At 42.9% G+C, this 12,282-nt stretch overlaps 1 protein-coding gene across 1 annotated transcript in view; it reads left to right on the top strand.

The window, feature by feature from the left end:
• The first annotated feature begins 5,696 nt into the window (after positions 1-5,696).
• Positions 5,697-12,282, top strand: part of tmc3 (transmembrane channel like 3) — a 57,017-nt gene continuing 50,431 nt past the window's right edge. The window contains exon 1 of the mRNA XM_030725189.1: positions 5,697-5,818. Within this exon, the coding sequence (XP_030581049.1) occupies positions 5,697-5,818 (122 nt within the window). The remainder of the gene's footprint in view (positions 5,819-12,282) is intronic.

Raw genomic sequence — 12,282 nt, 5'->3', positions numbered from 1 at the left:
ACCACATCCTCTCTCTGTGCTTGTTCAAGCTCTTCATGGCTTAGGGTTGACAGTGGTCGGTGTGCACAGGGCGTAGAGCTTTCCTGTGCCAAGTTTAAGACAGCAACATAGGCCACATCATTCTCCTTGGCAGCCTGGCTACCTTCCCATGTTGCCTTGATTGTGTCTTTTGAAAGTTCCTCTGTGCAGGCAGTAACATACTCAGCGATATCAAGTGGCAGTCTGGAAAGGGTGTCGGCATCAGTGTTGGCTTTACCAGGCCTGTACCTGATGTCAAAATGAAAGTCTGCCAACTCCCCCACCCACCTGTGGCCCACTGCATTTAATTTGGCAGTGCTCATTACATAAATCAGAGGGTTGTTATCTGTATACACTGTAAAATGGGGGGCGTAGTACAGATAGTCCCGAAATTTCTCACACACAGCCCACTTCAGAGCTAGGAACTCTAGCTTTCCTGAGTGCATGTGATAATTTTTCTCTGCAGGTGACAGCGTCCTTGATCCATAGGCAATAACCCTTAGTTTTCCCTCCTGGCGCTGGTACAACACCGCTCCAAGGCCTTTTGCTGATGCATCTGTGTGCAACACAAATGGCAGGTCAAAGTTGGGGTAGGCCAACACTGGTGGACTAGACAAGATGTTTATTAGTCGGTCAAGGACTCCTTGATGTTCCCGAGTCCACTCTATTGGAGCTCTCGAGGACAGCTGGCCCTTTTTTTCCTTACTAGTGTTGATCTGAGAGGGTGCTGCAGGGTTGCCTTTCACTTGCAGGAGGTCATAGAGTGGCTTTGCAATTCTGGCGAAGTCCTGCACATAAGCCCTATAGTAGCTTAGAAATCCCAGCAGTCTTCTGACGTCACCAGCAGTGTTTGGGGTTCTTTCCCTCAATGCCTGGATAGCTGCTATGTCTTTGGTGTCAACACGGACTCCATCTGCAGAAACAAGCCTCCCAACATAGCGCACCTCCTCCTTGAACAGCTCACACTTGGCGGACCTGAGTTTGATGCCATGATGTTGAAGAGCCCTCAAGACCCGCCTCAACCCCTCCACATGGTCCTCAAATGTCTTAGCATAGCAGAGTATGTCATCGAGGTAAGGGATGCAGTATTCATCTCGCAGGGAATCCAACACCTCCTCCATACATCTCTGGAATGCAGCTGGGGCATTTGAAAGGCCAAAGGGGATACGGACCCACTCATACAGGCCCCAGGGGGTGATGAATGCTGTAAGATGTCTGGATCCCTCTGCGATGTAACCTTGGTGGTATGCTTTCCCTTGATCCAATATGGAGAACCAGCGATACCCTCCAAGTGTGTTCATGAGATCCTGGATGCGTGGGAGTGGGTGCCTGTCTGGGACGGTTTTGCGATTTAGGAGCCGGTAATCAATACAGAGCCTCAAAGTCCTATCCTTTTTACGCACACATACCACCGGGGCAGCATAAGGTGACTTGGATTTCACTATCCACTTTCTGGCAAGCAAGTCTTGAATATACTCCTTCACCTCCTTATAAAGCGGTTTGGGTATGGCTGCATAGGAACGTTGCACAGGGATGTCATCCTTCACTGTGATGGTCATTTGAAGATTTTGGATGCAGCCAAGGTCGTCATTGTCACGTGCAAAGGCATTAGACTCTTCATACAGTAGCTGTTTCACTACCGCCTGTTCTTTCTCACCCAGGTGACTGATGTTTACTGGTGGATGCCATAGCGTTTCTGGATTTGCTTTGTTACCCTCACTGGTGGGGGAGGATGTCCCAACCTCATTTACTTGCACGCTGTTTATTTGCTCCGTTTCAACTATTCTATCAATGGGTTGTATGCTGCCCAATTCTGTGCGGCTAGCCAGAATAATGTCATGTTTGGTTGTGTTGCCCACAGGGATTTCAACATATGGTCTTTCAGTAAGGTGCACTCCAACCAGACCATCCCCCATATCCAACTGTTCAAGCTTGGGATTGTCTGTGTAGAGTTCAAATAAGGCAACAGTTTCAGTGAAACTAGCTGGTACTGGGAACTTAATATGGGCAACCTGTCCTGGATGGACAACAATGTCACGATGGCCCACTTTTATAGACATTTGCTCACTCTTGTTAGCTTTTTTTTCTGTCTGGATAAAATTTACAAAAGCTTCAGCTTTCGCAGTTTCAATTTGCATGGCCCCTTTAAGCAGGCTGCAAATGGCAGGCAAGGCTGCTCCAGCATTTCCCTGTCCCAGGATTATTTGCTCAATTACATTAAAGCCCAACAATGGTTGCTGGAGGTCTACTTGGCTCACTAGGAATGGAACTGTAATGGAAAAATTTGGGTCATCATTACCAGGTAGGTTGACAATCACTTCCATCCACCCATCATAAGGGATTGCTTCCCCATTGGCAGCAAAGACATTGAGATCATAGTCTTCCATCAGTTCACTTAAGGGGTGGATCTCTTGGTGAGGTAAGTATTTCTGCCTCCAGGTTCGGTCTATTAGACTGACCTGGGCCCCTGTGTCAAACAAAGCAGTCACTGCATAACCACTCATATTACATTTCAATAGACATTTTCTTCCAATTAGCTGTGCAACTCTCTCAGCTGTGGATTTGCAATTGGCTGATTGCTGGGGAGGAAGTGTAGACTGATGGCAGTGTGGTTCTTGCTCTGTGTTGTTACCATTTGGCTGGGACTGAGTGGTGCTGCTGGTCACAGGTCGTCCCTCGGCTGTGACCACTGCTGGTTTCCCGCCGGCTTACTCCTCCTCAGACATCCAACTGCACGATGGCCCTCTGCACCGCATGCAAAACAATGTTGGCAATTTGGCAGGTTCTGTTCAGTGCAGGATGGGCAGCCACGTGACCTCCCCTTCCACTGTGATTGAGGTTTGGTCTGATAACTAGCACAGTGACATGACTGTTGAGATGGATGTGGGGACTGATTATCAGACTGCAGCTTTGAATGTTTCAACGACTCCACCATTTGAGTTAATGCTTGTACTTGTGCGCTCAATTTTTGCAATTCCTCATCTTTACCTTTAGGGTGAGAGTCCTCCTTACCGTTCCCTAACTTATCTGAATTTACCTGACCACTCTGGGCATAGGTGACTTTGGTGCGGTTGTTACGGCCCAGGCGACGTCTCCTCTCACTCTCTTCGCTGGTCGTTTTGATGACTTGTCTCAGTAGAGCTTCATCTGTGACAGATGGATCAGAAAGAAGTGGCTTTAACTCTCTCCTGATATCATCATGTTTGTCGCTTAGTCCCTGGTAAACTGTGCGCATGAACACATTCTGTACAGTCTGAGCCTCATATTTAATTTCAGTGTCAGTTTGCCTTGATGTGAGAATAACTTTTTGTTTGAGGCCAACCATTCTATACAGAAATTGTTGTGGTGTTTCATGTTCATGTTGTTTGGCTGTGATCAGTTCTTGAAAGAGTTCAGTTGTACTTTTTTCCCCCATGTGGGACCGCAGGAAACTCTTTAACTCAGTTACTGTCATTTCATCTCTACTGATCAACATGTCTTTGAAGGGGCCTGGCTTTGTAATCCTCAAGACAGCTCGGATCACCTCACCCTCGGTGTGTTGTTCTTTTAGCCCCTCATCAATCTGTTTGCAGATATTACTGTAACTGATGTCTGCTGCACAATCACCTATTTGTCCACCATGTATCTTGAACTCTTTTCTGTGGAAAAGGGCCAAGTCTCTGAGAGCTACTAAGCCTTCACTCCTCTGAGGCGGTGGTTGTACAAAGACTGAGTGAGCTGACTGGGTGACATGTGTGCTAGTGGGCTGATCATACTGTATATCCCTGCAGTTGTCTGCTGGTCATCAATATGTGAGGTAAGTGGAGGGCTATGCTCACTATTGAAATTTAGCTTAGCAGTAGCACTCATGGGTGTGGCACCATGAGACAATGGGCCAGGGTCAGCCTGTATGTCAGCAACAAAGGTACCTTTAGAGTTTAAAGTTGACTGTATAGGGACAACTGTCACCTCTGCATCTTTTCTTACAGACTCAACACATGTGTAACCTGTAATCATCTTATCAATTTCATCTTTCAGACATAATAATTGGGATAAACCCTCATCCTCTAACTCCAGCAGGGTTCTGGAAGACATATATGAGCAAATATAGTCAAAACACTCTCCTTCATCCTGCTGATGCAACTGGGCTGGATCCTGATGAGGCAGTGCTGAAAGGTCCCCTGCAATCTGGAAGATCTGCTCAGCTGAAAGGTGCAGGAGTCCCTTCTTAATTGACCAAACCAGTTCTTTTCTTGCGTTGGATGCCATGATTCGCAGTGGTCAGACGCTCTAGGAACACCAAGCCCCTCACTCTGGCCGTTGTCAGACGTCCTGTACTGGTGTTGCCTCGCAGCTCCGACTGTGTGTCTCTGGTGGTCCACAGGTTCAGTTATCACTGGACTGACGGCCCCTGGTGTGTTGGTGGCGTCAATCCCGGACGAGCCCCCATAAATCTGTTGCAGGTCCCAGGTGTGCGACCACACAACAGTTATCTGATATAACAGAATAAATGAGCAGACAAGACAAGGTTTGGCTGTTGCTGCATCGCTCTCTCGTAGCAGAATCTTTTACTTACATATTTCCATATTTCAGACAGTCCCACAATTATTCTTTTAACCATATCAACAATATTAAACCATCTGTTGGAATCATTTTCTTTAACTACAGTAGCCAGAACAACAAATACAGTTAACCATTTAAATACTATTCCTATGAACATCAGCAGACAGGGTGCAAAATAAATATATCTGTGCGTATGGATATTCAACTTAATATGCAATGGGAGTTTGGGTATCAGAACATTTGACTTTACAGGTACACACATCAACATGCTAAGCTACCATGCTAGGTAAGCTTGGTGGGTCTAACGTTTACCATCCAAAGACATAAAAGTGATCAAAAGGCAGCTGAACTTGCTCACAGACTCTTACAACTACATTCATATGTTCTCACGATCATTCCTCTGTGTTTTATATGCTTAAACATTGTACAAACCTGATATAACGGAATAAATGAGCAGACAAGACAAGGTTTGGCTGTTGCTGCATCGCTCTCTCGTAGCAGAATAGCGCGAGAGCAAAACAGCGTATCAGACAGCCGCCTGATGTCCAACTGCCACCTACTGACGGTTTTTTGGTATTGCCCCACAGAAAAGTCCATAAAGACTAAATCAAAGTCCCTTAAGGCTTTTTATTATATACATATCTCAGCGAGAGCTGGAATAATTATCCTGAAACTATTGACCCTTATAGTATGTAATGACATAAAAAAAATAATGTGACCACATCTTTTGTGGGTCACACAGTACAATCAAGCAACAAAATCAAAAGTAAAGTGAGATTGATGTGATTGCTGCACTGTCATGGATAAAATCTTAATAAAAATATTGTGGATAAAAAAAATCAGCAGAAAGCTGAACACGCTATTAATTAAAGATGTACTGTTGGCTGCTTATGGTGTGTGTGCATATGGATGTGTGTTTGGTCAGAGTATCAGAATGTCTTTGGTGCTGTACCTTTAAGCAGTCAGTGCAGGCTACGACTGGCTTGCTGAGTGAGTGAGTTTTTGTCTGTAATGCTGTAGTGTTGATCCAGAGCAGCAGGTAGCTCCAACACAGACACTCCAGTAGAGCTCTCACGCTGACCTGCACACACCAATTATTCATGCACAATCATTTACCCACTCTGAGTGGAGACAGAATGAGTACAGTGTCTGAGCCTTTAGGTGGGAGCGGCAGGTCCCTGTCTGGAGCTAGGAGACACAAGAGTATCAGGAAGAACTCCAGGAAGATTTATTCTGCCTTCCAGGACCACCAGCAGGGGTGAGACTACTCTCTGTTCTTTCTTCAGTCATGTTCCATCAGCACTTGTGGAAATCCTCAGTGCTGTCCTTTCTCTGCCAAATACAAAATCCAAAAAAACAAATACAAAGAGATAAATAGAGAATATGGATCAGTTTTTGACTTAAGTTTTATCATAAAATAATGCACTGCATGAATGAAAGCAAGAAAAAAAATCAGTGTTTCACATCATTTATTTATATAATGCAAATGTTTTATTTGCATAATAGCTTGGTGACAGTGGATGTTGTTTGAGTATTGAAATGTTTGCAATAAGTTAACTATATTAAATTTGATTTCCATTCCATATTTCAGTTATAATAAATGATGTTTCTCATTTGTCATTAAAGGTAAAACTGTCTACAAATCAAAAATTGCTTTTACTCCCTTTGGAAATGCATCAAACAGCATCTTTTTCAAAGCTTTCTTATGAAGAGAGAATAATTAACAACATTAAATACAATCAAATACATACAAACAATGCATTTAAATAATGGAAAACAACTGCATGCAAAGTCTTTCAGTATTTTGTCTGTTCTGCATCCGATAATCAGATTTGTTGAAAAAATCCTTCAACTGTATCCAGAATTCCTCTTTTGTGCAAAATCACAACCCTGCCTCTATAAAATGTGTTGGGTTCTGATAATGGTGTACATTCACTGTTGATAGGGGCTCTTTCTGTTTAGGACCAAACTGAAAATTCAAAAACAAAAATAGAATAAGGATACATAATTGAATAATTTGCGTGTATAGTGCATCCGAGTTTAAATTAATCTGCACATTAAAATAAGAATTAATGAATTACCTGGCTACCTGTTGCCATGTTTTCTTAGTTACCAATGTTTAGACAAGTCACACTCTTTATAAACATCCATGTGCACAATACTACACTGCAATATTGTAATAACTGTGGCAGATACTGGCTTAGACTCTAAAGGGGAAAATTGGAAAAAAAAAAATTAACCTGGCAAGAAATATATTTTTCACTTTAGTAAATTAATCAGATTTTTAAAATAAAAATATTCTGACCATTTCTGTGATTATGTTCAGCTGTGCTCTGTACCTGTTGCCTGTTCCCTTGTTGTCCCTTTGTGTATTTATTGTCTCAGTCTCCCCTTGTCCCTTGTCCCTCATCATATGCGGCAGCCTATGTCAAGTGTATGTCAAGTGTTCCCAGTGTTCTCCAGCTCCAGTGTTTCCTTAGCTATAATTTCCCAGTTTAGGTTTCTGCAGTTTCTGTTTCCCTGTCCTTGTGAGTTTGTTATGTTATCAGCCATAATAAGAATTATAGAAGAATGCCTTTATTTTTCATTATATGGAATATACAATGAGATTGGAGGGCCACTCCTGTTTCAGTTCCACACTGTAGAAAGTCACAAATAAATATATAAAATAGCATAGAATTTATAAAAAAATAAAATAAAATAAAATAAATAGATAAAAAATAAATAAAATAAATAGATAAATATATACAAATGCTGTACAACAGCAATGATTTTACATTGCTGTTGTACAGTCTCTGCTTGGTTTTGAGGTGGTATTGCTTTGACTTCCAGATAGGCCGAAGTCTGGCAAAAGCGACCCGAGTTTTTCCCAACCGTGCTGAAATGTCTTTGTTGGCTGCATTGTCAGTGCGCATAAGACTTCCAAGGTAGGAAAAGTCCTGAACAACCTTGAGTGGTTGTTCAGGTGCCAGTGACAGGTGCATCTGTCATGGTCTGGGGTCCTTTTGACCCTGTTTTGTTTTTGCTTTGTTTTGTCTGTTCTGGGTTTCTTTTGTTGTGGGGATTGGTTATGTTTTGATTTTTCTAGTTCCTTGTGTTCTGGGTGTTCTGTATCATGTCTGCGTCTGTGCTCCCTCATCTCACTTCCTGTTTTATTTTGATAGTCATCTGGTCCCTGTTTGCTGTGTTCAGTTTTGCGTCCCTCTGTCTTGTCAATGTAATTACGTTCAGCTGTGCTCCTCAGCTGTTTCAACTCCCCTCATTACCCCCTGGTGTATTTCAGTGTTTCCTCTGCTTGTTGTGGCGTCGTTGGTTTTGTCATGGTGGTGTGTCCTGGTCTCATCTCCTTGTGGATTATGCTCCTTGCCTGGTTCCCAAGAGGATTTGTGTATTTTGGTTTTTGTGTTACTTAATAAACACTTTTCAAGTTACGTCTCTTTTCGGAGTCCTGCGTCTGGGTCACACTGCCCGCTTTGACAGCATCAGATGTTGGGCTGATACACATGACTTGGGTTTTGGTGGTACTAATGTTCAGGCCTGCCTGTTGAACAAAGCAGGGCAGTCTGTTCATCTTTTCGTGTAGATGACTCACTTTTGTGGACAGGACAGCAAGATCATCAGCAAAATCTAGATCTTCAAGATGGGAAAATAGAGTCCACTGGTTGCCTCTTGGTTTGTCTGCTGTGATCTTTTGCATGATCCAGTCGATGGCAACTAGGAATAAGATGGGAGAGATGATACAGCCTTGTCTAATACCAGACTCTACCAGGAACCAATCTGACAGCTTTCCATGAAGTATGACGCTCTTTTCAAAGTGATGGTAGAACAACCTTTTCAAAGTCATTATGTTAGGAGGTAGTCCCTAGGACCTTAGGATCGTCCATAGGGTTTCACGGTCCAAGCTGTCAAAAGCTTTCTGGAGGTCAATGAAACTAATGTAAAGTGGGCTCTTCCATTCCAGGTGTTGCTCTATGATGCTTCTGAGAGCAAACATCTGGTCTACACATTCTCTTTCTTTCCTGAATCCAGCTTGTTCTTGTCTCAGCTCGGTGTCAATAGCCGAGCTGATTCTGTACACAAGAATTTGACAGAAGACATTTGATGGTAATGACAGAGTGATGCCACGCCAGTTGTCACAGACCTGGAGGTTGCCTTTTTTGCCCAGATTTTGTTCAGTATAAATAAAATAAATACTGCACCAAGATGCGGGTGTTGCACAATTAGACTGGGTGAGTGTATGAATTCAGGGTAGTTATTGCTTTGGCGAAGAAACTGTTCTTGAATCTGTTTGTTCTGGCTTCGATGCACCTGTAGTGCCTGCCAGACAGCAACAGGTCAAACAGTTCAAATCCAGGGTGTAAGCTGTCCTTGATGATGTTTTTGGCTCTGCTGAGGCAGTGGGAGGTGTAGATGCCCATCAGGGAGGGGGGAGGGCAGTCAACAGTACTTTGTGCTGTCTTGACTACCCTCTGAAGCCACCTCGTCTGCCTCAGTGCAGCTGCCGTACCATACTGTGATACAGTACATCAGCAGGTTCTCAAAGGATGAGCGGTAGAAGGTCAGCGGCAGGGTGTACACACTCCACATGGTCTGCCTCTGCAGACCTGAGAGCAGACTCTCACCACAATAGACCCAGCAAACGTTATCACATTGGAGTTCATTGAGACTGAATAGGGTTTCCATCCACATCAGTGAGTCTTCAGATCTAAAGACTCTATCTGTTGGATTAGCTGCAATGGGCTCCATTATTCAAAAGAATCCATTGGTACTCCAGTCTCCCAAGTTTTCTGGAGACCTTGTGAGCACACAAATTGGCTCAGCCCCTTGGGAGGACTTAAAGTTTGGAGCAGCACCCTGAATCATTTGAGAAGTCAGCTGTGGGCCCTGCAGTCTCAGCCTGTTCAACCTGAGTCTCCTGAGCCATCCATACATCCTACAGCTAAACTGCTGCCTTCTCATGCATCAGAAGTGATTAGGGACCCTGCACCAGACTCTCTTCCCTGGGGGAGGATGATCTGGACCCAGTATCTGCTTCAGCCCCTTGGGAGGACAAGGAGCCTTCCAGAGCAGCTTCTGCTGTCAGAGGAGTCAGCAGCGTGTCCTGCTGAGCCGCCCCATTCCCCAGTGAATCCCAAGCCTCCAGAGCCTGAGCCAGTGGGCCGTGCTCCACCTCAGCAACCTGAGCCCAAGGGTCTCGCTCAACCTCTGGAGGTGTCTCAGCTTCTTCATCGCTGGCCACCAGAGAATGTCCATCACCAACACTGGCCTGTCATTTTATGTAGCCTACCACTTCATAACTGAGTTGCTGTTGTTCCCAATCGCTTCCAATTTGTTATAATACCCCTAACAGTTCACTGTGGAATGTTTAGTAGTAAGAAAATTTCACAACTGGACTTGTTGCGCAGGTGGGATCACAGTATTATGCTGGAATTCATTGAGCTCCCAAGAGCGACCAATTCTTTCACAAATGTTTGTAAAAACAGTCTGCATGCCTAGACGCTTGATTTTATACACCTGTGACCAGTGGTGGCAAAAGTGGAGACATTCTGTACTTAAGTAGAAGTACAAATACTTGTGTTACTTGGTAAAAGTTGAAGTACTGGTTCAACTTCTTTACTTAAGTAGTAGTAAAAAAGTACAGACTGAAATGTACTCAAAGTAAGAAAGTAAAAATAGCCCTTTGGAGGACATTTCTACCTTCTATATTTTGTGTAAAGCTAACTGAACCTAATTTATATATTATTTTAATAATATAAAATATTACATGAGAACGAAAATGTTATTCCAATCTAAATTTTAATTCTAATGAACGTACTCTGATTCAGGTGTGTTGGATCAGGGACACATCTAAAACCTGCAGGACACCGGCCCTCGAGGCCTGGATGTGAGGATCCCTGCCCTACACTGACAGCATACAGGCTGTATAAATGTTGATTTCAGTGAATGAATCTCCGCATCAGCAGCTTTGATTCAAGCTCATCTCTGCTACACTTCATGTAACCTGTAACTCTGACCATGAACACAGGCTGTGTGCACCAGTCCAGGAGAGAGCTTTACTGTAAATACAGTACAACACGCTGACCTGTTTATCAAGCACTAAACTGCAGAGTATTTTCATTTCAATTACACAAAGTCAGCATACCTCAGTTTGTTTTGCAGTCCTTATCTTTAAATCTAACCTCTCTGCTTCATCTCCTGTCCTCTTTCTTACATCTTTCTCCATCTCTGAGTGAACTTCTCTTTCACTCTTTTCTCTCTCTGGAAATACAGCAGCTGTTCTTTTAGCTAGCAGACACACCGTGTGACAAACTGTAGATACTTTTTGTGTGTTTGCTGATATTTGTTGAGAATTTAGAAACATTGCATTTAAAAAAACCTCCAAAAAATTACTCCTTTTATTTTTGCTCCTCTTCAGTAGCGCTAGCTAAGATGCTGGACCACTTGGTCCAGCCCACTGTAACCCCTGATTATAGCGCTATAAATGATACTTTTCTTTGTATGTGATGAGCCCCATTGATGGAGGATACTCCAGTAGGATTGTCTCTTATGTGTTATTGTTCCTCCATTTATACTCAGATCGGCTTGATGTTTGAAAAATACGAGCCTGTTTTGAAAATTAAGGAGTAGCAAGTACAGATATTTGTGTAAAAATGTAGGGAGTAAAAGTAAAAAGTAGTCCAAAAAAATAAATAATCAAATAAAGTACACATACCTACAAAATATACTCAAGTACAGTAACCCACCTCTGTCTGTAACTATGGAAGTGATTGGAACACATGAATTCAATGATTTGGATGGGTGAGTAGATACTTTTGGCAATATAGTAGAGCAAGAAATAGTCCACATCAGTTAAAGCCATCTGCTTTGTTCTGCCTAATTACCTGCTTGTAATTGACCATTTAATTTCCGTTCCAAATTATTCTATTTGCAGTCACTCTCTCCCTCTCTCTCTGGAAGATCAGTGGTTTGATCCCTGGCTCCTCCAAGCTGGATACTGACCACCAAAAATGCTTGATGTATCTACTGGAGTGTAAAAAGCACGAAAAGAAGACAGATTAAAAGAAAGATAGAATAAATAAAGTGTGGATGTTGTTTTTTTTGTTAGAGTAATAATTCTGTTGGCTACACATCAATAATCCAAAGCTCCCATTCTTGTATACAAGATGGTGGCAGCTTCCACAAACCGGTGCATGTCACGTGTATTTTTAATGGATTAATTGTAAGTTCATGAGAAAGCATAAATTTGTTGGAAGACGTAATTACACACAAAATCAATGTATATTTATGAGTGCAATACTTTTTCTATTAAATCCATCCATCCATTCTCTTCTGCTTTTCCTGTTCAGGGTCACAGGGGCGAGAGGCAGGGTACACCCTGTACAGGTCACCAGCCTGACAGACAACCATTCTCACTCACATTCACACCTATGGGTAATTTAGAATCACCAGTTAACCTAACCCCACTAACTGCATGTCTTTGGGCTGTGGGAGGAAACCCACACATACACGGGGAGAACATGCAAACTCCACACAGAAAGGCCCGGGCCAAGGTGGATTTGAACCAAGACCTTCTAGCTGTTCTTCTAGCTGTGAGGTGCTAACCACCGTGCTGCCCAATAATAAAATAATAATAATAATAATAATAAAAAATAACCTTAAAAAATTACTATACATTGAAATATCCAGTTTGTCAAATTTCACTTCCTGAACATTTCTTACTTT

This window comes from Archocentrus centrarchus, unplaced genomic scaffold (assembly GCF_007364275.1).
Source record: "Archocentrus centrarchus isolate MPI-CPG fArcCen1 unplaced genomic scaffold, fArcCen1 scaffold_48_ctg1, whole genome shotgun sequence".
NCBI classification, from domain to species: domain Eukaryota; kingdom Metazoa; phylum Chordata; class Actinopteri; order Cichliformes; family Cichlidae; genus Archocentrus; species Archocentrus centrarchus.
This window is presented reverse-complemented; position numbering and strand designations above follow the sequence as displayed.